The 23,608-nt window shown below is 51.8% G+C and overlaps 1 protein-coding gene across 2 annotated transcripts in view; it reads right to left on the bottom strand.

The window, feature by feature from the left end:
* ZFYVE28 (zinc finger FYVE-type containing 28) overlaps positions 1-20,661 on the bottom strand; it is a 111,513-nt gene extending 90,852 nt beyond the window's left edge. For both annotated transcript variants that reach the window (XM_012737410.3, XM_012737408.3), the window contains exon 1: positions 20,280-20,661. In XM_012737410.3, the coding sequence (XP_012592864.2) occupies positions 20,280-20,318 (39 nt within the window). In that variant the 5' untranslated portion in view covers positions 20,319-20,661. The remainder of the gene's footprint in view (positions 1-20,279) is intronic.
* Positions 20,662-23,608: the final 2,947 nt, after the last annotated feature.

The raw sequence follows: 23,608 nt of genomic DNA, 5'->3' as shown, positions 1-23,608 counted from the left end.
AAAGGAGGCTCTAGGAGTTATAGAGTCACAGCTCGAGAGACCTCCACTCAAAAGCAGCTGCTCCATGGCTGGTGCTGTAGAAACAGGAGAAGTCACAGGAGGTCTTCACCTCTATGGGATTCATCCAGAAGACTGGGAAGACCAGCACAGGAGGCAGGGTACCACACTGCAAGGGAGCCCTGGAATAGGCAGGAGTGAGACCCAGGCACTTGGGGGGTGGGACCCAGTATACAGGGACTGCCAAGATGCACCAACAACCCCTCAACCCCATGTGTTCATGCTTCTTCTCCCATCCAGAGTGAAGTCTCTTCCTTCTCTTCTTGGATCTGGACTGGACTGTGACTTACTCAGACCAAGAGGACGCAACCAGTGTTTTCGCAAGTGACTACTGGCCAGACCCAGGAGCTCCCTTGGACCACTCTGACTCTCTTTTTTTTTTTTTTTTGAGACAGAGTCTCACTTTGTTGCCCAGGCTAGAGTGAGTGCCGTGGCGTCAGCCTAGCTCACAGCAACCTCACACTCCTGGCTCAAGCAATCCTCCTGCCTCAGCCTCCCGAGTAGCTGGGACTACAGGCATGCACCACCATGCCCGGCTAATTTTTCTATACATATTAGTTGTCCAATTAATTTCTTTCTATTTATAGTAGAGACGGGGTCTCGCTCTTGCTCAGGCTGGTCTCGAACTCCTGACCTCAAGCAATCCGCCCGCCTCGGCCTCCCAGAGTGCTGAGATTACAGGTGTGAGCCACCGCGCCCGGCCCACTCTGACTCTCTTGGACCACTTGCACCACCGCAGAAAGAAGCCCAGTCCAGGGTGCTCAAAGATGGGAAACCATGTGAGAGAGGGGCTTGGCCACCCCAGTGGGGGCTCCGAAACACCACACCCAGACTAGGACTTCCAAGATCTGCCCCAAAGGAGCCTATGCCACTTTAAGCTGGGAACAAAATCACTTAACAACTGTAACATCAACAGTCCACATTAGTCAGCTTGGGCTGTTATAACTAAAGGCCATAGACTAGGGGCTTCAGTGAGAGAAATTTATCTTCTCACAGTCTGGAGGCTAAAAGTCCAAAATCAAGGTGCCGACCAATTCAGTTCCGTGGTGAGGGCCCCTTCCTGGTTTATAAACAGCTTTTTCTCACAGCTGTCCTCACATGGCAGAGAGAAAGCAAGCTCTCTGGTACCTCGTAAGGGTACTAATCCTAACCAGGGTATGACCTTGTGACCTCATTTAATCGTAATCACTCTGTCTCCAAATAGTCACACGGCGAGTCAGGGCTTCCACATGTGAATTCTGAGGGAACACATTCAGGCCCTAACACTCTCCTTAACCTCATCCTGCTGCTTAAAGGACTTTCTAGACGCTCCTTTTGTTGCATAATCCAAGTCTCAGCAACTCCAGGCATTTGGCCTCCCCGTGGCAGCACTGGGAGTTCCGGTTTCCCTTAGTTATATGTCCTTCCTTTTTCAATAGAAAGTTTTAACTCATCTATGGCAGAAGGCATAGCAGTCTTAGTCTGAAGATGGGGGCAGGGGAGTGGTGGAGAGAGGAGGTGGGAGAGAACACAGAGGGGCCCAAGACAGATTTAGGGGTGATAATTATGTTCATGATCTTGTAGTGGTGATGGTTTCACGGGTGTATACATATGCTGGAACTTACTAGACTGTCCTCTTTAAATATGTGCAGTTTACTGCATGCCAATTATACCTCAATAAAGTTGTTTAAAGGTTAGGTTTCTTAATTTTTTAATTTTTAGGTAATTGTAGATTCACATGCAGTTGTAAGAAATAACATAAAGGGATCCTTCACCCCAGTTCTCTCAATGAGAAAATCTTGCAAACTATAGTGCAATATCATAACTGGGACACGGATAGAGCTACAGCCCACCGATATTCAGATCTCACCAGTTTGCCCGCGTGTGCTCAGGTTCACGAAATTGTGTTACATGTGTAGGTTCGTGTATCCACCACAGACAAGACACAGAACATTCCATCACCACAAGGATCCCTCCTGTAGTTTTTTAAATATATTTTTTAAATTGTGGTTAAATGGCCATAACATAAAATTTACCATCATAACCATTTCTAAGTGTACAGTTCAGTGGTATTAAGTACTTTTATATCTCAATAAAGCTATTTAAAAGGTTTAAAAAAAAAAGTTTTTTAAAACCCAGAGGGAGCTCGGTGAGTAGGTACCAGCTCTGCCTGTGGGGTCCTCAGTCAGCGCCCCTCTGCCATCCCCACAGAATCAGGAGACTGCTGGTCGTGCCAGAGAAGCAGCATCCTGGGGCCAGTGTTCCCTGAACAGTGACTCTGGGAGGCCAGACCTACAGGGCATCTGTGACACACTGAGTTCCACACTCTGACCATCCATGCAGGCCCTCTCCCTGCAGGACAGTTTCAGGAAGCCGAGTGTCTCAGTCCAGACCTCCCTGTTCACCTGTGTCTTGCGGGCCGGGGAGCCAGAGAGCGCACTTGGAGGTGGCTCTTGGCGATTCCAACCTCCAGAGAGATGAAGCGTTGGGAAGGCAAATTGAGATCCCAGCAGGCTCACTGGAGGGTACCAGCAAGCAGCTTTCAGGGCACTCAAGTCTCCCCCACCACACCCCTCTAACCATGCTGCCCCCCCCTCACTCCCCAAACCCAGCTTTACCCCCTGCAAGAAAGTCCCCCGTGAGGGCAGGGCCTCTGCTGTCTTGTTCTCTGCCGAGTCCCAAGCTCAGCGTCTGGCACATAGTACATAGCCAGTTAATGTTTGTTGAATAAATAAATGACTACCTTAACCCCGAGTCTGTTTTGTGATGGTCAGGGAGGGGCTCACCACTTCCTTCTATTGCACCAGGTAGTTAACAGGGAAACTGCCTGCCCCACCCCCAAGCAGTGAGACTTGGATCCCAAGTGCATGGACATCTGGGGAGGGGAGCAGAATCAAGAGCAGAGGCCTCTTACTTGGAACAGAGCTCGGAGCAGGGCCCAGGCCATCATCTGAGCCCAAACCCAGCTGGACGTGAGCCACACTTCATGTGGGCCACTTGGGGCTGGGTCCCCTGTCACCAGCATCAAAGCTTCCTCAGCAAAGGGTAGAGGAAGCAGGCAGGGCTGCCCATCCACTGAGAGGCACCACCTTCTACGGCATCCTCAGAAAAGGGAGTCCGAGGAAAGTGTTCACAGCACAACTGACAGGGCTCGGGGACAGCCCACCACTGGCAGCTTCAAGTGTTCATTTTCTACACACAGCATCCTTCCCTGGGGAGGCCTTGGGAGTCTTGGGACTTGTTGACTCCCCAGGGTGGGCACCAGCCCTGACCCTCTACGGCGTCAGTGCCAGTAACGTCAAGAACCCCTAAATGCTCTGGGGAAGCCCAGGTTAAGGCGAACACTTTTTTTTTAACTTGATTGAACTTGATTCATCTACATGAAAGGTCTTCAGGGTAAGTATTTTTATACATCATTGGTCCACTGCAGAATGTTTGGAAATGCCGAGTGACATCAAGCGATGTTCGTTAACTGCATGATTATCCACACACAAACCGATCTCTTCACACATTATCAGCTTGGGCTCTCAAAGCACAGGCATTTGAGTAGCAGCGATTCCACAGCAACCCGGTACCCCAAACCACCTCAGGAGTGAGTGTCCTAGGGGCCCCCAACCTCCCAAGTGCACCAGAGTGAGAAGCTCCAGAGCGATAGATCAAAGCCATTTATCTTGACTGATTTATGATTTAGGCTCAGTTTTGTCCACAAAGGACTGGAGGTGGTGGGTGTCACACACCCCGAGAATGTGGCCCAGACAGGCGGTCCTCCGCTCCTTTGTGAGAGGCAGGTGTGGGATCAAATGTGCCCCTCCCCAGTCCCCAGGTGATGCACTGGCTCCCAAGCTCAGAACTCCCATGGAATTTAAGGGGCACGCAGCGGGGATGGCCAACGGGAGGTGAGGGCAAGAGCTACTCCACAGGCACTGCCACCACAAGGGGCTGCGCGTCCTCGGCTGCTCGCGCAGGCACGGCTGGAGGCAGCTGATGGTTAGCAAATGGCCCAAGGAGAAGACACCCATTCAAGTCCCAAGCAGGACCTCGCACAGAGCTGCCCTAAGGATGCTTCTGGTCACCAGAAAGGGCCGCAGGCAGGAGCCCAGGTGCCCGAGTCACACTTCATACAAGTGCCGTGAGCAGGCCCCACACACCTGGGCCACAGAGACACACCCAGCAGTGTGGGCCGGTGTGTTCAGAAACCTCCAAGCAGCACAGGTGGCTTTCGTGGAACACTACATGATGGTAACGCCCACCCGGCCCCATGTCCCCGCTTGACCACCTCCAGAGGGATTTTCAGAGGATAAAATTGCCTTTTCAGCCAAAGTGAAAAGGAAACCAAAGTGAGTGCCTCATTGCAACCCCATCTTCCCCCACATGGCCCGGCCACCCTTACTGCCAACTCCATCATAACCTTTTGTCAGCCAGCAACAAAACCCCAGGGGTCCCAAGGTGGCTCCTGAGGCACCCAAGCCAGGGTCTGTGTCCTCCCCTCACCCTAGTCTAATGAGAAAGATTGTTCAGACAAAACCAGCGCCCTATGGCCCTGTCACTATTCCCTGAAAGCATAGGTGTGCCCCAGGTGAGAGCCAGCTGGGGGGCTGGGGGGTGGGCAGCTCACAGTGACCCCAGGTCTCTTTCTGTTCTGCCATCTCTTTGCCATCAAGAGAAACAGAGGAACGAATCCAGTTCTCACAAGCCACCGTGAGGAGAACCACATTAGCTTCTGAAGTCCTTGCCCTGGTGCCAGAGGAGGGACTTACCTGGCTGGCAGGTATGACTGTGCACTGTGGAGCCTGCAACAGCAGGTGGCCCAAGGCATCACTCCTCCATGCTAAAGTGCTACCTCAGTGGGGGCCAGGGGGTACCCCACAGAGATAGCGCCTGGCATCCGTGAACTCGTTTCACCCTGGGGACAGCCCCTGCAGGGTGGGTGGGGTCTCCCCAGAGGTCAGCTACTCCAGGCTTGGATTGGGACTGCCTCCAGGGACAGGGTCTCCCCTCTGCCAAGCGTGGCTGGGACTGCCCCCACCAAGGGACACCACCCCCACCACCCAACAGAGCAGAAAGAGGGTAAAGGGCTGTCTCCTGCAGCCTCTGCTTAGCGACAGTCACCAAAACTCCTGGAGGGTCAGCCAGAGCTGAATGAAGCAGAACAGGCAGAAATAGCAAAAACGGGCAAAGAAACCCTCGAGCCAGGCTGTTCAAGAGGAAACAGCTCCAGCATCAGGATTTGAGAACTAGATCTGCAAAGCCTGTCAGAAGGTGGCCCACAGGAAGACAGCTATGAAGCAACAGAGAAAAGGGAGAAAGCAGGCGGAATGTGTCAAACAGTCACAGAGCAGCACTATTTAAGACAATGTCAATAAAAAGGATTAGAAGTGAATGTTAAAAATTATAGCAGTGAAGTATTAAGTTTATGGTGCATTTCATCTCTATTTACCAATATCTAATGATATACCAATTCTACAATTTAAGCTCATTCTACTTTCAATCAGCCTTTTATTATATAAAAATCAGGTCAGGTCCCCAAGTGGTCCCTGTAGGGTCAGGCCTGCCCCTCCAGCAAGGCCCCTTCGCCTGGCTCAGACCTCACTGCCCTGACCAGCCCAGTCTGCCAACACCTGCGTGGTCTTCACGGGACCCCTCATCCAGCCAGCACTCTCAGGAACGGGATCCCCGCTTGGCATCCTCCACGAGGCTGGCATGTCGTTAGCATGTTTGAGGAAGGTTGAAATACACTGCTGACCCCTGTGACTCCTCCAGGCACAGAACAAATCAAGTCCTTTCCCTGCAGCTTCTGGATGGCCCAGCTGGGCTGTGGCCCAGGAATGCATGCAGCCCCAGCTGCTTCCTCCTCCTTAGCTGCCAAGGCTGCCCCGGCCCCGGCTCCTAAGAGATGGCCCCCACACCCCAGAGCTACGGCCCAGGAGGGAATGAAGCCTCTCCCCCAACACCAGGCCTGCAGAGGGATCCGAGACAGCCAAAGGATTTGGGGGCCTGGGGGACTTTGTCACTGCCCTTTGAGTGGGGCTATGGGAACCATATGGGACCTCCTATTGAGAGAAAGATACAGTCACAGAGAAGAGTGTCAACACATGCAATAAAGACTCTGCCAGAATTCACAGAACATGGCTCCAGCCAGTCCTGGAGTATGAGGGGAAGACACAGACCCATCCTGGAAGACCTCCCCAGACCTGTAGTCTCGAGGAGTCTGTCTTGGTTGACAAGCACAGGAGAAGTGGGGAGTTCTATCAGAACACCCCACTCACAAGGGCTGGGAGGCCCAAAGCCATGGCACATGGTCAGGTGGCCACAGATTCCCCTGGGCACCACACAGCACACGAAGACCCCACCCTCCTCCACAACCCTCCCTCCATTTGTTGAGAACCACAAGGGGAAAACAGCCAGCAATTCCTCAGAGAGTTAGACATGGAGTGACCACATGACATAGAATTCCATTCCTTTCAATTTCCCCAAGAGAATAAAGAAAAACATCCACACAAAGACTTGTACACAAATGTTCATGGCAGCATTATTCATAATAGCCAAAAAATAAAAACAACCCAAATGTCCACAAACAAGTGAATGGATAAACAAAAGGTGGTCTATCCACATGATGGAATATTATGCAGCCATAAAAATGAAATCTGACACATGCTATGACATGGATGAAACTGGAAAGTGAAAGAAGCCAGACACAAAAGGCCCCATAGTATAGAATTCCTTTCATATAAAATGTCCAGGCCGGGCGTGGTGGCTCACGCCTGTAATCCTAGCTCTCTGGGAGGCCGAGGTGGGCGGATTGCTCAAGGTCAGGAGTTCGAAACCAGCCTGAGCAAGAGCGAGACCCCGTCTCTACTATAAATAGAAAGAAATTAATTGGCCAACTAATATATATATATATATATAAAAAAAAAAAAATTAGCCGGGCATGGTGGCGCATGCCTGTAGTCCCAGCTACTTGGGAGGCTGAGGCAGAAGGATTGCTTGAGCCAGGAGATTGAGGTTGCTGTGAGCTAGGCTGACGCCATGGCACTCACTCTAGCCTAGGCAACAAAGTGAGACTCTGTCTCACAAAAAAAAAAAAAAAATGTCCAGAACAAGCAAATCTGCAGACAGAAAGCAGATGAGAGGTTCCCAGAGGCTGGGAGAAAGGAATGGGCAGTGACTGCATAATGGATACAGGTGTCTACATGGGAGCATGAAAAAGTTTTAAAACTAGAGAAAGCTGATGGTTGCAGAACATTGTGAATACACTAAACACCACCGAACTGTTCACTTTAAAATAATTAACTATGTTCTATGAATTTCTCTTCAATTTCCTAAAGAATAAAATATATTTACATATGTAGTAACAACAAAAAAGAACCATAACAAGCCCCGTCAACAGGCAGAATTTGTGCCTGAGGTGAGCCCCAGATACCTCTAGAGAGTGGCCCTGCGGCCAGGGGTGCTGGGCCATGGGCACAGGTCCCAGCCAGGTCTGGGTCCTTCTGGGGAGAAGCCTTTGGCGCCCCAGCGTCTCACGCACAGTGCTGTGAAGGGAAGGTGGATGACTTTACCCATGTGGCACTGCCGCCTACTTTTCAGTCTTCTCCCCATGGTGAGCATCTTGGCAGGGGTTCCAACCCAACAGTCCTTGGCTGTTCTAGAATAGCCTGGAGCACACCAATTGGACCAAGTTTGAGAAGACAAATGGGACGTCCTCAGAGTTCAAACACTATGGGAGGCTGTATACCGACCATTGATCAGTCTATTGATAGGTGAACTCTGTGTCCTTGCAGTTTCCTGTCATTCACGGTGACCTTGGGTGTGAGGCCAAGCAGGTTGGGGTGTGGGGTCTGAAGAGGCCCTGGAAATGCGTCCCTCCCCCAGCCACACGGCTGAGCTGTAACTTTGGGTGGGCTGGGTCAGGCTCTGAGATCAGCAGGCCGGAGAAGCCCTACAGGTCTTGGTCAGAGGGGCCAGTGCCCAGAAGCACAGTCCCAGCGCCCACTGTCCCTGAGACCTGCTGACTTGGAGGGTTAAGGAAGGGACTAGATGGTGCTGACCACCAGGGCTGGCCAGCAGTGATCACTTGTGTCACAGACCCTCAGGGCTCTCTTGGTTCTTTCAACATAATTTCAAAACACCCACTGTGAATGGCTGCCAGAGATCTCGTCCGACTGTGATGGGGGCTCAAGAAAGAGGGACAGTAGGGCCAGGAGCCGCCAGCATGTGGGAGGCTTGGCCATCTCACTAGTTATTCATTCTGGCTGTTATCCTAGTGTTTACCCTGTGCTAAGTCACACTCTTAACGCATGATCTGAAGTCAGCCACCATTTTAAGCCTCATCCCAAACCATCAAAGATCTCAGAACCAACTCTGACCACTCCAGTAATACCTCCAGGTATCTCCACTCACCTGTCTTTGAGGCCATTCTTGCAGGGGAGTAACTTTTTGCTGTGGACTCCACTGATTCCCACCACTCTGTGCAGTGGCTGTGATTCCATCTGCCCACACACTTGCTGACTTCTTTACCCACCATCGCTTCTTCCCTCCCACTCCTTCCTTCTGACTTCGATTTTCCTTTTGGAGTACATTTCCCAGTACTTCTTCAGCAAGGATTTGGGGGCGGTTACTTCTTTGTCTAAAAGTGTCTTCCATTTTGCCCTCCTCTGCAAATGATAGCTTAGCCAAACCACAACTGTGCTTCGAGTCTGCTCCACAGTCCCTGGCCTCGAGTCTCAGCCAGGCCATACGTCATCCCCGTGAGGCTGTGGCCTTTTCCCTCGGCCCCTGAGATGCTTGCTGTGTTCTGCAGTTTCACACTGATGAGTCCAGCTGCACCACTGATCCCATTTAGGACTTTGGCTTACTGAACCCAATCATTCCACTCAGGAAAATTCTCAGCCATGAGCTAAAAACAACCTCTTCTTTCTCTCTGCTCACTCTCCTCAAGTCCCGTTAGATGCACCTTGAACTTTTTCACCCATCCTCCGAATCTCAGAACCTCTCACAATTCTGCTTTTTCTCCCTGTGCTGCATGTCAGGAGATGAGAATCCACCTTCCAAATCACCAATTACCCCTTCAGCTGTCTAACCCGTTCACTGGGATGGCTTTTGTTTTGTTTCTTAATTCAGTAACTATCTTTTTCATTTCTGGAAGTTCCATTTGTCTCGTGTTTAAAAGGGGTCTTGGGTTTGCCTTGGTTTCTGTCCTCTTGTCTCTTGGATTGGTTTAAGCTTATGCACCTTAGAGTTGCTCTGTCACTTTGGTTCCTATTACCCTGTTGTTTGCTGATCCTTAATTGGAGAAAACCACTTTTTCATGCGTTTTGTAACTTTTGCTGCAGGATTGCTCCTCCAGGACAGTTTGAGTTTTATTCTACCAGGCACCCCTTAGCACCAACCTGGAGTGCAGTGGGCTGCAGAGCTTCATGTCTGACCGTCCCTCCCACCAGCCCCCAGCTGAAGATCAATGCCTCATCCAGCCCTAGACCGACATGACCCCTCCCCCAACCATGCAGCATGCCCTGGGCCACCACCATGACCATCAGGGCGGGATACAGCCTTCCAAACCACAGCTGCAGCACATGCCCTTTGAGATGTGACTTTGTTGCTCTCCCCACCGAGAGAGAAGCCAAGGTGACAGCCCCTCCCTATAATGGGGGCTAACCATATGGATGGTGTGGAGGTGACCCAGTGTAACTGGGCCTAAGCACCCTGCCACCTCTGCTCGGCTGCCCTGTGACACGTCCAGTCAAGTCTTGACTCAGCCTCCTGGAGGACTAGAGAACATGCAGAGCAACTCAACGGACACCAACACCGCAGGCCCAGTGGGTAGCGAGGTCCCCCAATCCGCTAGTCCCACCGAGCCCCGCCCACCGAGCCCCACCCCTGAGCTCTGCCCAGCTGAAGTCCCACCCCTGGGCCCCACCCCGGAGCCCGCCCTGCGCAACCAACTGAATCAATCCTGGGCAAGTGGGAGGCGGTGATGGTCTAAAGCTCTCAGTCCCGAGTGGTTTCTAAGTGTACCCTCCCATGCTCTCAGCTTTAGGTTTTGGTTCCCTCATTTCTGGCACGGAGGGCTTACGCCTTCTCTCTTGCCTGCTTAGTACTTTTGAAAATGATTTTGTGCCTTTTACCCAACATTTCTGGGAACCTGCAGCGGGGCGGACAGCCTTTGGCAGAAACCCGCTCGGCCGACATTCAGCCTGCACCTCGAACTCCCCACCCCCCAGCTCCTCCCTGAGTACCCCATTCCCGAACAGCGCTCCCTCACCCTCCCCTTCCCCACCGGCCCCCCAGTCTTGCCCAGGCCCCTCCCCCACAGGCCTGGGTCCATGCACTTTCTCCCTCCAGAGTCACCCGCTGCCTCCTCTCCCTGGACTTATCCGCCTGTCCCGGCTTCCTGTCTCGCCCCTCCCCCAGAAGGCCAGGAGGGGCCCCCAATAGCAGAGCTGACCCCATCATGCCCCCACCTTCCTCACCTATGACCCAGCCCCAGCCCACCCCCCCAATCCCACCTGCACAGCGACCCCACCACCTTCCCGGTGCCCCAGGTGCACAGAGCACCGCCCCCATTCACAGCCACATCTTAGCTGCGCCCTCCGCCCTCACTCTGCTGACCCCCAGCCTGCTGCCCACTGTCCCTCCGACCCTTGGCAAAGGCCCCGCCCCAACCCTGCAAAGGCACAGGACCTATGAGCCCCGGCACAGCCTGCGAACTCTCGCGCTCAGCAGCGCCTTGGGAGAGTTGGTTTTAGAGAGTTGGTGGGATTAACCAACAATGATCAATCCCAGACCCAGAATTCCTTCATCTCTGCCTTCCAGAATCCCCAGGACAAAGGCCCTGGCAGCAGCCCAGGTGGCAGGAGAGGCCAAGCAGGAGTGTGAGGCTCCATCTTCAGAGCACGGAAGATGCCCAGCCAGGTGGCTCTCTTCTGTGCGGCTGGGCTGGCTGGTGGCTTAGAGCCTTGAGTCAGCTGCCCGGGCCCCAGAGTGCCTAACGCCTTGCTGCTCAGGTGCAAAATGTCTTTTCCCTTAACTATATATTAACCTCCAAAAAGTGCTACAATTTCTTTTTTTTAAATTAAGTGCTGGGCGCACTGGCTCACGCCTGTAATCCTAGCACTCTGGGAGGCCAAGGCGGGCAGATTGCTCGAGGTCAGGAGTTCGAAACCAGCCTGAGCAAGAGCGAGACCCCATCTCTACAATAAATAGAAAGAAATTAATTGGCCAACTAACACATATATATATATACATATATATATAATTAGCCAAGCATGATGGCACATGCCTGTAGTCCCAGCTACTTGGGAGGCTGAGGCAGAAGGATCACTTGACCCCAGGAGTTTGAGGTTGCTGTGAGCTAGGCTGATGCCACGGCACTCACTCTAGCATGGGCAACAAAGCAAGACTCTGTCTCGAAAAAGAAAAAATGAAGTGAAATCCACATAACATACAATCATCCATTTTAAAGTGTACAATTCATTGGCATTTGCTGTATTCACAATGTTGTCCAATCATCACCTCTCTGTAGTACCAAAACCTTTTCATTACCCCAAAAGGAAACCCCATATCCTTTGAGTAATCACTGCTCCTTCCCACCCCAGCCTCTGGCAACCACCAACCTGATTTCTATGTCAATGGATCTGCCTCTTCTGGACATTTTATATAAGCCCCTGCTGCCTTCTCAGAGGCTCCCAGCCATGGCACTCAACAAAGATGTGGCTTCTTGTGACTGCCTTCTTTGACTGAGCATAATGTTTTCAAGGCTCACCTGTGTTGTAGCATGTGTCAAAATGCCCTTCCTTTTTAGGGCTGAATAGTATTCCATTGTATGGATTGACTGCATTTTGTTCATCTATTCATGTTTTGATGACATTTCGGTTGCTTGCTCCTTTGGGCTACTATAAATAGAGCTGCTAGGAACACAGGTATACAATTCTTAAATGTAGCTGACATTTAAGTAGTCGATTCTGTTTTCAGTCATCTTTTATAATCACAGTAGCCCTAAATATAATTGGAAACATTCTCAAAAACTGGAATCCAAAGAAAAGAATTAAGGACACCATCCTATACGAGGTGTGTTAGCCCAGTCAACCTGAGAAGCCAGTGTAAAACACCACCCCTCTGGCTGGGGGAAATCAGGGAGCAGCTCAGGGGAGCAAAACCCCACCCACAGCAAACTCAAAGGCCAGCCACACAACACAGGACCCTCTGCACCGGAGCTGTGACAGGAACCCCACTTAAAGTGTCCCTACACCTCCCACCTCCATCCAGCAGGAAAACAATGAGAAATGGAAGAGCTTCAAAATACTTACTGTAAGAAGGGAAAAAATCACTCCATTTATCTTATCCAACTGCTCTACATAAATTACCATAATATCAAATGTTCTATTCTACTTCTGCTTAATCTATTCAGACCAGTTTTTTTTAAAAAATCATTCATTTTTGTCTTACTCTTTCAAACACTTGAATTGCCCATCAATATCTAAGTTTTTTTGCAATCCAACTGTGAAAAGTACAAAAGTAATCATTTCACCAAATGGGGCTCCTATAAAAACTGATGACAGGTACAGATCCTCTCTGCAGAAAATAAGACTGCCTGACCCATACATTCGAGCTGTGGGACCCAAAAGACCTGAGTTCAAATCCCAGCTCTGCCTTCTCCTGGCTGTGAAGACTCCCGTAAATTAACTTGTCCTCTCTGAGACCTGATTTGTAAGACAGGGTGCATTAGGATAGTTTAAACATTAACAACCCCCAAAACCTCAGTGCCTTGGCCAACAGAAGTTTAGCTGAGCATGGGGCGGTGGGATGGAAAAAGGGTGCATCCCAAGATCCCACACTGTCATTCATGACAGCATCCCTTCTTGCTCCCCCTCATGCCATGGCCCTGGAGTCCTCTACTAGATCCTGTGCATGTAGCCAACAAACAGAGGACACAGGCCACGGAAGGATGGCTTAAGGGGTTTAGGGGCCAGGCTGACGTGCTGGGCCCCACTGCTGCCCACCTGGCTGCAATTCAGTCCTGGCCCTGCCAACAACAGGCTGTAGAAGAGCACTCAGCAGTATCTCTGCCCCAGCAGAGTGCAGGGGGCAGTGGCAGCATGAGTACCATTCATCATTATGGTTACTTGTGCCCTGAGTCAGGATCTGTTCCCAGCAACCAAGCACCTGTCATGCCACCAGAAACAAGTTGAAAGGGCAGCATGCACCTGTTGAGACCTTTTCAATCTCAGAATGATCTGGTAGAAGCAACTGACAGCCATGATGGCCTCTGGGAATCCATGAAATACTGACATTAAACCCTAAATAACTAAACATTGGTCCTGTAATAAGCCCACACCCTCTTACCTACCTGTGAGTTCTGCTGGTATTGACAGTAGTCATTTGTTGATCTACTATGAGCCTTTGACAGAGATGGTCTCAGAGGGTCTCAACAACTCCAAAAGGAAGGTTCAATCATCCCTACCTCACAGCTAGGGAAACCAAGGCACAAGACTGGGAGGGACGTTGGAGGATTCCCACCCAGGCACTGCAGCAGAAGCCCCTGCTGCCCTGTTAGAGGCTCTTAGCCACGGCACTCAACAAGGACTTAAGACAATTAAAAAAAATAGGAGAAATACTTAAAGCCCACAGCCTTCTAGATATTTATTTTTCTTTAAACTGGGATCAGCTCACCATTTTTCACCTTTGCAGGTGCCCACAACACCCAACTTAAAAACTGCAGCTATGCAAGGCTGTCAACAAAGCAAAACCATGTGGGCTCTTAGATGTGCATTTTCACACATTCAAAGCAAGCATATCTGGTATTCTGGGAATTCTAGCTGGCTCAAACCAGGCACTAAGGCTGCTTAAATTACCCATCTCTCCTCTTAAGGCCGAAATAGACTACCCAAAAGGCTTCCTGTTTAGAGTGTGGGGCAGGCGCTGAGGCCCTGGCTTTCCTCCCTCCCCCACTGGATCCAAACATCCATTACACAGAGCTTCTGACTCCCTGCCCCTTGAGCATTTAACAGAAACCCAACCACACACTTCCAGCAAACGGTCCTGCTCTGAATGGGCAGCACGGAGCCCCAAGTGATACAGCACAGAGGCTGATGCCCGCCTGTGTCTGCAGCTCAGCCCCTCCCTCACCCTGCAAACCCGGCTGGTTCAGGGCAAGGCACTAAGGCCCCGCTCCCCCACCATAAGCAGAAACCTCAGCAAAGCCTCGGAAGTGAGATGTGAGCTGCCCTCGGACAGTCATTTCCTGGGAGACCAGGGTGTAGTTCTACAAAGCCACCTTAAAGAGGCAGATGGACCTCAGGCCCTCCAGAGCCGGTTGACCACAGCCTGAGGTGCTGGTACCTCTGCTGCCAGAGGAAGGCTCCCCAGTAGGGAAGGCCAGAGATGCACAGGGAGGGAGGAGCCCCAGGGCCTTCTGAATTCGGGGAGCACCTGGGCAACACAGAGGGGTTTGCAGGGCCAGCCCCACTGCTGCAACCCTCCCAGGACTTCTCAGTCCCACTCGGTACCAGGCGCTCACCAAGAGAGGGAGACCAGCCCTGGCACCGCCTGTGCAGCGTCCAGAATGCTGACTTTCCAATAGCTCACCTTGGAGAGAAACATGCTACGCCAAGGACAACCCCAGGCACAGTTAGGCACTTAAACTTTATGGGCTGAAAAAAACTAATCAATTAGCAGCCTGGCTAGAAATGAACACTCAAATCCCAAACACCTAGAAGAGTATCTATGCCTGGCACAGAGCATTGACACAGTACTACAGGGACAGCAGCTCGTTTGCCAGGTGAAGCAGAGTGGGGAAATCAAGGCACGTGCTGGTGGCTGCCTTTCACAGGTCACACTCCTGTCCAGACCCCAGGGCAGACAGGACCCAGGTTGTGGGAAGACCACATGTCTCACCTGCCTCCAACAAGACCCTCCCATAGGGCTCCAAGCCTCAGGTTTGCTCGCACCAGGGCTGTATGTCTGTCATCTGTGTCATCACCCCTCACCCTTGGCCACCATTTGGAAGCCCTGAAAGGAGGACTGAGCTACACCTCATCTATGCACATTGAGGACTGGACAGATACAAACCCAGGACTTTGCCCACCACCCTGCCCTGGGACCTGCCCCCATCTGCCACTGCACTTCTAGAGTGCCACCCCCATCAGCCAAGTGGTCAAGGTACAGAGGCCTGACCACCAACAAGCAGCTCTACTCAAGGGCTGGTGGCTAGGTGGGATGGGACTCTGGACCCAGAGGGACTCTGGGTATGGATCCAGACCCCCTGGGTTAACTCAACAGCCAAAGGCAGGCAGTCCCATGCTTAGCACTACTTAGTCCTGCCAGGTTTCCACAAAACATGCTGTCGGGGGTTGGCACTGACTTTACAAAGCTCAACAGGCTCTCCTTTTATTAAGCACATGTACCCAGCAAGTCACTCAGACTTCTCTCGGCAAAGGCCACTTCATTTCCAATCTGAACCCAGAATATTTATAGAAAGCTGCCAGATAAACATCACTCAATAAAGCAGATTTATAAAGAATGTTCCCCTATAAAGAAGGGGAAAAAGAAGGTTAACAGCCCCCACCCCCAGAAGAGGTTTAGGGTTGCAGATGAGAGCACTCTTGTCAGGGTACATGGCTGAGCATGGTGACTAGTCAGCACGAAGCTAACCTCCTCCACCCAGCCAGCATAACCCACCCGATGATCAATTCCTCCTCAAAGATAGAAAACACAGATTCATCCCAAATGATCCTTAACATGCTCTTTGATGATGGCCAAGAAATCCTGGCCAGGTCCAGGTCGGATCCCTTTCTCCTATGCCAGGATTTATCCCCTCCTGGTGACCAGGGATCTCCAGCCAGGAAATCAAAAGGAAATTATAACCAAGCAATAAACATAAGCTCTGATGCTTTTGTCTCAAATGAGGACACCAGCTATGCTAAAATGGTTCACCTTTTTAAAATATCAACTCTTTCTTGGAAAGGCTTTCCCCTAAAGAAAAGCAAAAATATATTTCACCAACATCAATAAAAAAGAATAGGCTAAGTTTTCCTGCACACTGCCTTTTCCATGTAGTGTTTAAAGTCAGGACAATACAAAACCTGAACACTTTACATAAAGAAAAATCATACTGGTGTTTAAAAGACTAATTTAAAGAAAAATAGATAATAATTTGCAAATGTCACTTTAATGTTAAATATTATATTCTTCATTAGGTATTTTTTTCATTCAACTTAAGCGGTTATTAATGATTCATATATCAAAATTGTAAGGGTCATATAAAAAGATTTTTAAGCATTGCCAGTTGCTTTTTAGAACTATAGGAATAATGAATGATATCTTTATTTCAGAATATTTTCCACTACATCATAATGAACAAGAAGCTCAGTGTTCAGTTTTAAGCCAAAGGAGGGGCCGGACATGACGGCTCATGCCTGTAATTCCAGCACTTTGGGAGGCTGGGGTGGGAGGATCACTTGAACCCAGGAGTTTCAGACCAGCATGGGCAACATAGCAAGACCCCATCTCCACAAAAAATACAAAAATTAGCTGGGCATGGTGGTCTGCACCTATAGTCCCTGCTACTTCGGAGGCTGAGGCAGGAGGATCGCTTGAGGACAGGAATTTGAGGTCACAATGAGCTATGATGATGCCACTACACTCAAGCCTGGGCAACAGAGCAAGGTCCTGTCTCAAAAAAATAAGCAAACAACAACAAAAAAGCAGGGATTAAATTAAAAATGCAATTTGAATTGTATATCTATCTATATTTTTTTGTGAGACAGAGTCTCACTGTGTTGGCTAGGCTAGAGTGCGGTGGTGTCAGCCTAGCTCACAGCAACCTCAAACTCCTGGGCTCAAGTGATCCTTCTGCCTCAGCCTCCCAAGTAGCTGGGACTACAGGCATGCGCCACCATGCCCGGCTAATTTTTTCTATATATATATATTTTTTTTTTTTTTAAGTTGGCCAATTAATTTCTTTCTATTTTTAGTAGGGACGGGGTCTCGCTCAGGCTGGTTTTGAACTTCTAACCTTGAGCAATCCTCCCGCCTCAGCCTCCCAGAGTGCTAGGATTACAGGTGTGAGCCACCAAGCCCGGCCTGTATATCTATCTAAATACAAAAGTGAAAAAAGCATCCTAACTGCAGGCAACATTACCCAGACTCATCCTCTTACAGCTAAAATTTAACATTTCAACTCTTCCAGGCCCAGAATCTACCCAGAACTGACTTTGTGTTTACTTTTGCCAAAGTGTATTAAATTAGGAAGGAAAAGCATAAACTTTAATTCATAATCCAAGGCAAAAATCTGAACTTTGGTTTAAAAAATGAAAATCTATTAGCTGATACACCATACTCCAATCCTTTAGACAAGCAACATATCTAACCCCAAAGACAGATCCCAAACAAAAAACAGACTAAGGGCCAGGCGTGGTGGCTCACGCCTGTAATCCTAGCACTCTGGGAGGCCGAGGCTGAGGTCAGGAGTTCAAAACCAGCCTGAGCAAGAGCAAGACTCCGTCTCTACTATAAATAGAAAGAAATTAATTAACCAACTAACATATATAGAAAAAATTAGCCGGGCATGGTTGTGTATGCCTATAGTCCCAGCTACTTGGGAGGCTGAGGCAGAAGGATTGCTTGAGCCCAGGAGTTTGAGGTTGCTGTGAGCGAGGCTGATGCCATGGCACTCTCTCTACCCTGGGCAACAAAATGAGACTCTGTCTCAAAAAAAAAAAAAACAAAAAAAAAATTCCATCCAAGTTGTTACAAAAAAAAAAAAAAAACAACAACAACAACAAAAAAAAACAGCCTAAGTTCAAACTGACTGCAGGACACTAGCTCCCAGCAAACTCCGTGGCCAGAAACAGAGACCTGAGATAGAGACATGTCTCAAGTCCAGGGCTCAGGAACTATTATCAGACAGCAGGATAAGACATGACAACGAATAAAAGGAAAGGTCTGGACTTAAACATTATTCCCTCCCTTCTCCTAAAACACACAACTCAGGGCCTCATCACCAGGATTGGTAAATTCACCAACTCTTCCCTTTGCCCTGGGCACCCCTGGAGCTTGCCTGGAAGGGCAGCTGCTCAAGGGAAAGTTAGGGACACAATTCTTAACACAGAGGCACAACCTCAAGGGTAGTATCATTTTCCACTTTTAAAGTCTTTACCCTAAATTGAAATAGGCAAGGCCACTCTGAAATGATTCAGCTACTAATGAAATAGAAAGCCTGCAATTACTTTTCCTTCCCTTCCAACAATGTAGAGGGTGATCCTGGAAACAGGCCTCCTCCACGTCCATGACTGGAAAGGGCATCCCTGGGGCCCCAAGTGCCCCTGACAAGTGTTTTCAGAGACACCAGAATGTTATTTGACCTAAGGGACATTTCCCTGTCTGCTCCTGCCATTTGTCATTGAAAAAAAATAATGCTGCCAACCACCCCCAAAATGACCTTTTCACAAGTGGACTTAGTTTTTAACTGGTGACAGAAAGTCACTCATGAAAAGCCACTCCTTGTACAGATAGATATGCAGTGCAGAGGCCTCCACCCTCCCCTGCCGACCCATATAGTGACAGCAGGCAAGGCTAAGAGCAGTCCTGGAGGGACCACAGCAGGGAGGGCTGGGCACAGAAGGCGGCCAAGGGCAGGTGAGGCCCCAACCACACCCGGCACCCGGAAGCACCAGGTTTCGAGGCTGAGCTAGTGGCAGCTACCAGGCAGGGAGCAGGAAGCAGGGAGCAGGGAGAGCTATTACATTGGGCACCAGGCAAGCCTGAGTCCCCCTGGGCCAGGCCAGGGCCAACTAGGGGCAGTCTGTAAGCGCCCAACCCAATACTTCCAAACCCAAGTGGAACTCCCTGACCTCAAAGCCCACGAAACACGAGCCCTTCCGGTCCCTAAGCTCGCCCCCAAACCTCGGGTGCAGGTCTTCCAAGCCGACCTGCCACCTCCCAGAAATGCGTGTACGGGGTGGCGGGGAGGGAGGCACAAACAGACTTAAGGAAACCCTCATCGGGAGCGATCACCCACCACAGAGGAGGGGGCTGGGGATGCCGCACCAGAAAAGTGGTCAGCGCGGGGGAGGGAGGTCCGTTCCCTGAGTTGGTCGGTAGCACCTTGGCCTCGGATGTCCGCGCTGCGGGAATGCGGTGGCCGGCCACGCTCCTGCCCTGAGTCGCTGCGGTGGCCCCACCCTAGCCATGACCTCCCCCAACACCCCAGCGCCTGGGACCTCCCGCTGCTGCCCCCAGCGCGCAGCCCAGACACCCATTGTCCCCCCAGGACAATGCACCTGGGTCCCGAGCACCGCCACCCCTCGACCCTGCACAGCGCACCCGGCCCTGCTCCGGCCACCGTGGGCACGAGCCCCAGGCAGGCGGCGGGGACGCAGCGCCCGCAGTGCGACTGGCGCAGCCGCCGAGGCGCAGGGCGCGCAGCCGGGACCCCGACCCCGCGGCGCTGGGAGGGCGGCGCGGGGAGGGCTGGCGGCACCGGTGGGGAGCCGCACCCCCGGCGGCGCGGAGGCTGCTGGCCCAGGAGCGCTCCCCCGCGGGCCGGGTGCCGGGCGGAAGACCTGTCCCGGATTCGAGAGAACGCGGGTGGGGAGGAGATAAGGATGGGGACGTGAACTGGGCTGAGGTATGGAGCAAGCCAGGTTCGGGAAGAGAGGGCTGGGGCACTGGCACGAGGATCCTCTTCGGACACAGGGAAGGAGGGGTCTGTCCGGGCCCCGGGACCAGGAAATGGGGGTTCCCTCTAGAACATGGGGAAGTGGGGCGAGGGTCAGTTCTGAGCGCCGAGGAGAGCTGGGGAGGTCCACTCCCAGCCCAGGACAATGGGGGAAGGGAGTGGGCAGGAGGGGACGAGGGAGGCACCCTCGGTGCAGGGAGGGGAACCAAGAAACAGTGAGGAGGGGGCCCACAAGGTGCAAGAAGGGACCATCCAGGACACGGATGAGGAGCGGGGCCGTTCTGGCCGCGGGCAGCGAGAGAAGGAAAGTGCGCCCGAGAGTAAGAGCAAGAGGATGAGTCTTGGACCAGGGCTGGGGCGTGGGGGTCGGACCCGCCCCAGAGGTAGGGCGACGAAGGTCTGTCCAAGACGCGGAGTAGAGGGAAGGGGAGTCGGGCAGCCCGAAAGAGGGCTCTTCATGCACAGGTAAAGGGGGGCTGTCTCCGCAGGGGGACCGGCAGGAGGTCAGTACGGGGGACGAGGGGACAACGATGCGGGGGGCGTCTAGCCCAGGGCGGGGGCCGCTCACCTTGGGTTTATACAGCCACTTTCGGAACCTGTTCATCATCGCCGTGCCGGCCCCAGCCGGGCTCCGGGCGGCCTCCGCCCTCCGCAGCGCTGCGGCCGGGCCCGGCTGCGGCGCGGGGCGGACGCGGAGGGAAAACCGAGCCGGGGCCCCCGCGCGGTCCCGGGGCGGCTGGGTTCTAGCGGAGCCTGGAACGTCAGCAGGAAACTGGCAGGTGCGCGGGGTAGGTGCGCGGCCAGGAGGATGCTCTGCCAGCGGCGCCGGGGAGGACCCTCAGAACGGCGGGCGGCGTGTGGGCGCACCGGCTGACCGACAGGCGCAGCTCGGGGGCGCGCGGCTCCTCCTGGCTCGCCGGCACCCAGCGCCTCAGTGGTCACAGCGCTGCACATGCGCCGAGGGCGCCGCGAGCCCCCGGCCCGCCGAGAACAGCGGGCGGGGCCGGCCGGAGGAGGCTGCCCAATCCCCGCGTCCGCGCCGCGCCCCGCCCCCGGCGAGGCCACCCTACGCGCCCGCGGGCCCGAGAAACTACAAGTCCCGATGGACATTGCAAGAGGCGGTGCCCTAGCCGCGGCGCCCTTCGCCGTGCGGCGGGCGATGTGCATTATGGGGGTTGTAGTCTTCGCGCCGACGGCGCCGGAGCGTGCTGCAGGTTGCTAGGTGACGGCGCCCAAACGGAGTCCCCGCCGCGTCCGCCCCCTTCCCTGGTGGCTGCCGGGGTCTTGGCGCACCCGGAGTGAAGACAGGGACCGGCTGCGATTGCCAAGATAACTGCGGGGCAGGTGGAGGCGCGAAGGGACAGTTCGGAGGTCCCCAGCACCTGCGGAGCTGTCAGACAGGTGCCGGCTACAGGTATTCGGCACAGGTACAGGTGCGGAGCGGGAGATCCGGAAGGGAGGAGGGCGAGGCACGCTGCCCACCTCATCAGCATCTTCTCACCGACAACTTTCCGTTATCTGCAGGCCAGTTCTCATCTCCTTGTTTCACATCTTGCTTTCGCTAACCACCTTTTTGGTCTTTTTCTGTGTTCCCTGATTAAAGTTAACGGTGCTTTTTTTCTTTTTCTTTTCTTTTTTTTTTTTATCGCCACAATAAACGGTGCTTTTTAAAAACATTTTCTCCCGCACTCACTACTTCCCCCAACAGTGCCCTAATTTGGATCTATAAAAAGGCTGCCCAAACTCTGAGTATCTATTATGTGCCAAGCAGAAAAACAAATATGTGGTCTCACTTAAAATTCCCATTTAGAGTTGAAGACACTGAGGCACAAAGAGGCCGACATGACTTGGCTGTAGTGTGTGGATCCTGGTCAGTGGCAGGTGTGCCTGCCTCCGGCAGCGTGCTTTTCTCTGGCATGCTCTGAAATGTGCAGATTTAAGACAGGAGAGGGAAGTAATGTCTTCCTTGGTATAGAATTAAGAAGCTCCCCCACTCCTTTTCATGACTTGCCCAATGTCCTGGTGCTCAGATGGTTCCGTGCACTCCCTGACCACTCTCAGCCGTTAAACTCAATTTGAATCTAGGCATGGTGACATCTGAGATTTCCCATATGTGGTGGCAGTAGTCTGTGTTTATTTTTGGCACCTGATTTTCCCTGCTCTCCTTTATTTTTTTTTTTTATTTTTTCATTTTTTTTGAGACAGAGTCTCACTTTGTTGCCCAGGCTAGAGTGAGTGCCGTGGCATCAGCCTAGCTCACAGCAACCTCAAACTCCTGGGCTCAAGCAATCCTGCTGCCTCAGCCTCCCGAGTAGCTGGGACTACAAGTATGCGCCACCATGCCCGGGTAATTTTTTCTATATATATTAGTTGGCCAATTAATTTCTTTCTATTTTTAGTAGAGACAGGGTCTCGCTCTTGCTCAGGCTGGTTTCGAACTCCTGACCCCGAGCAATCTGCCCGCCTCGGCCTCCCAGAGTGCTAGGATTACAGGCATGAGCCACTTCGCCCGGCCCCTGCTCCCCTTTAGCTACCACCCAGTCACTGCTCCCTAAAGAGAAAAATCCCCCAGAGTAGCACTTTATCTCTAAGTCCTTTCCACCTGTTCTTTCTTGAACTTACTCCAATCATATTTTCACCCAACCACTCCTTTGAAGCTCTTTATCAAAGTCTTCCTTGACCTTGATGTTGTTAAATCCAATAATCAGGGCTCAGCTCTCATCTCCTCCCTTGAACCGTCAGCAGCAGGTTACCAGCTCCGTGTGCTCACTTGGCAGGAACAAATCACACTCTACTTATCTTTCTCTCCCTGGCCACCCATCGTCAGTGTCCTTGGCTGGGCACTTCCTCTGCTCCCCAACCTCCACACTGGAGACCCAGACTCAGTCCTTGGAGGCTACTTTATCCACCCCCTCGCTGGGTGATTTCTTACAGTCACATGGTTTTATAAACAACCATTTTCTCTCCAGCCTTTCCAGATCTTATGTCTCCAGCCTGAACCCTGCAACTTCAGGCCTGTTTATCTGTTTTTCACCATTTGGACATCTAACAGATCACTTCAAATTTGACTGAGTCTCCAAAACTGTGCTCTCAGTGCCCCCCTATAAAACATGATCCTCCCAAAGCCACCATTTCCTCAGCACAAGAACTCCAAGTAGAGACTCAATGGACTTGCCCAGTGAGTGAGTGAATGATTGTTCTCTGTGGGTCTGTCCTTAGCCAACTCCAAGGCCTGGGGCTGCCGCTGCTCAGAGGCTCCCTTCCTGTGCTTCACGGTTTGAAATCATGCTCCAGATGAAGGCTGACCTCATGAAAGTGGGTATATCAGTTAGGATTAGGTATCAGCTGCATGTAATGAGAAATCCTAACATCATAGTGGCCCAAACAAGAAGGTTATTCATGTTTACATGAAAGAGGTCCATGGGGAGGCAATCCTAGTTGGTATGGCAGCCCCAGTACCATCAGGGATCAGATTTTCTAGCTGCCATCCTTACCATGTTTCCTCATGATCCAGGGTGACTGCCCAGGTTCCTGCTGTCACCTCTAAGCCAGGTGGAAAAGAGTAGAAGGAAGGTATGCCCCTCTTATTCAGGGAGACTTTCTAGAAGTCTCACACTCTTCCACTTCTTGATTGTGGAAGAACTTAGCCACATGACCACATTCAGATGCCAGGGAGATTAGGAAATGTCATCCTTCAGTTGGGCAGCAATAGGCCCAACTAAAAATCAGAGTTTTGTTACCTGGGAGGAAAGGGAGTATAGAGATTGAAAAGCAGCTAGCAAAATCTGCCACACAGGGCTACGCTTCAAGCACAAGCCATAGGGGCATGAGGTGGCAGCAATCCTTAGGAGACTAGCTTGAATCATGGGAAAAGAATGTATTTTAATTAACATATAT

The sequence above is a fragment of the Microcebus murinus genome, chromosome 16, assembly GCF_040939455.1.
Source record: "Microcebus murinus isolate Inina chromosome 16, M.murinus_Inina_mat1.0, whole genome shotgun sequence".
NCBI lineage: Eukaryota > Metazoa > Chordata > Mammalia > Primates > Cheirogaleidae > Microcebus > Microcebus murinus.
Note: the sequence above shows the minus strand (reverse complement) of the source record. Positions and strands in the feature narration are given on the sequence as shown.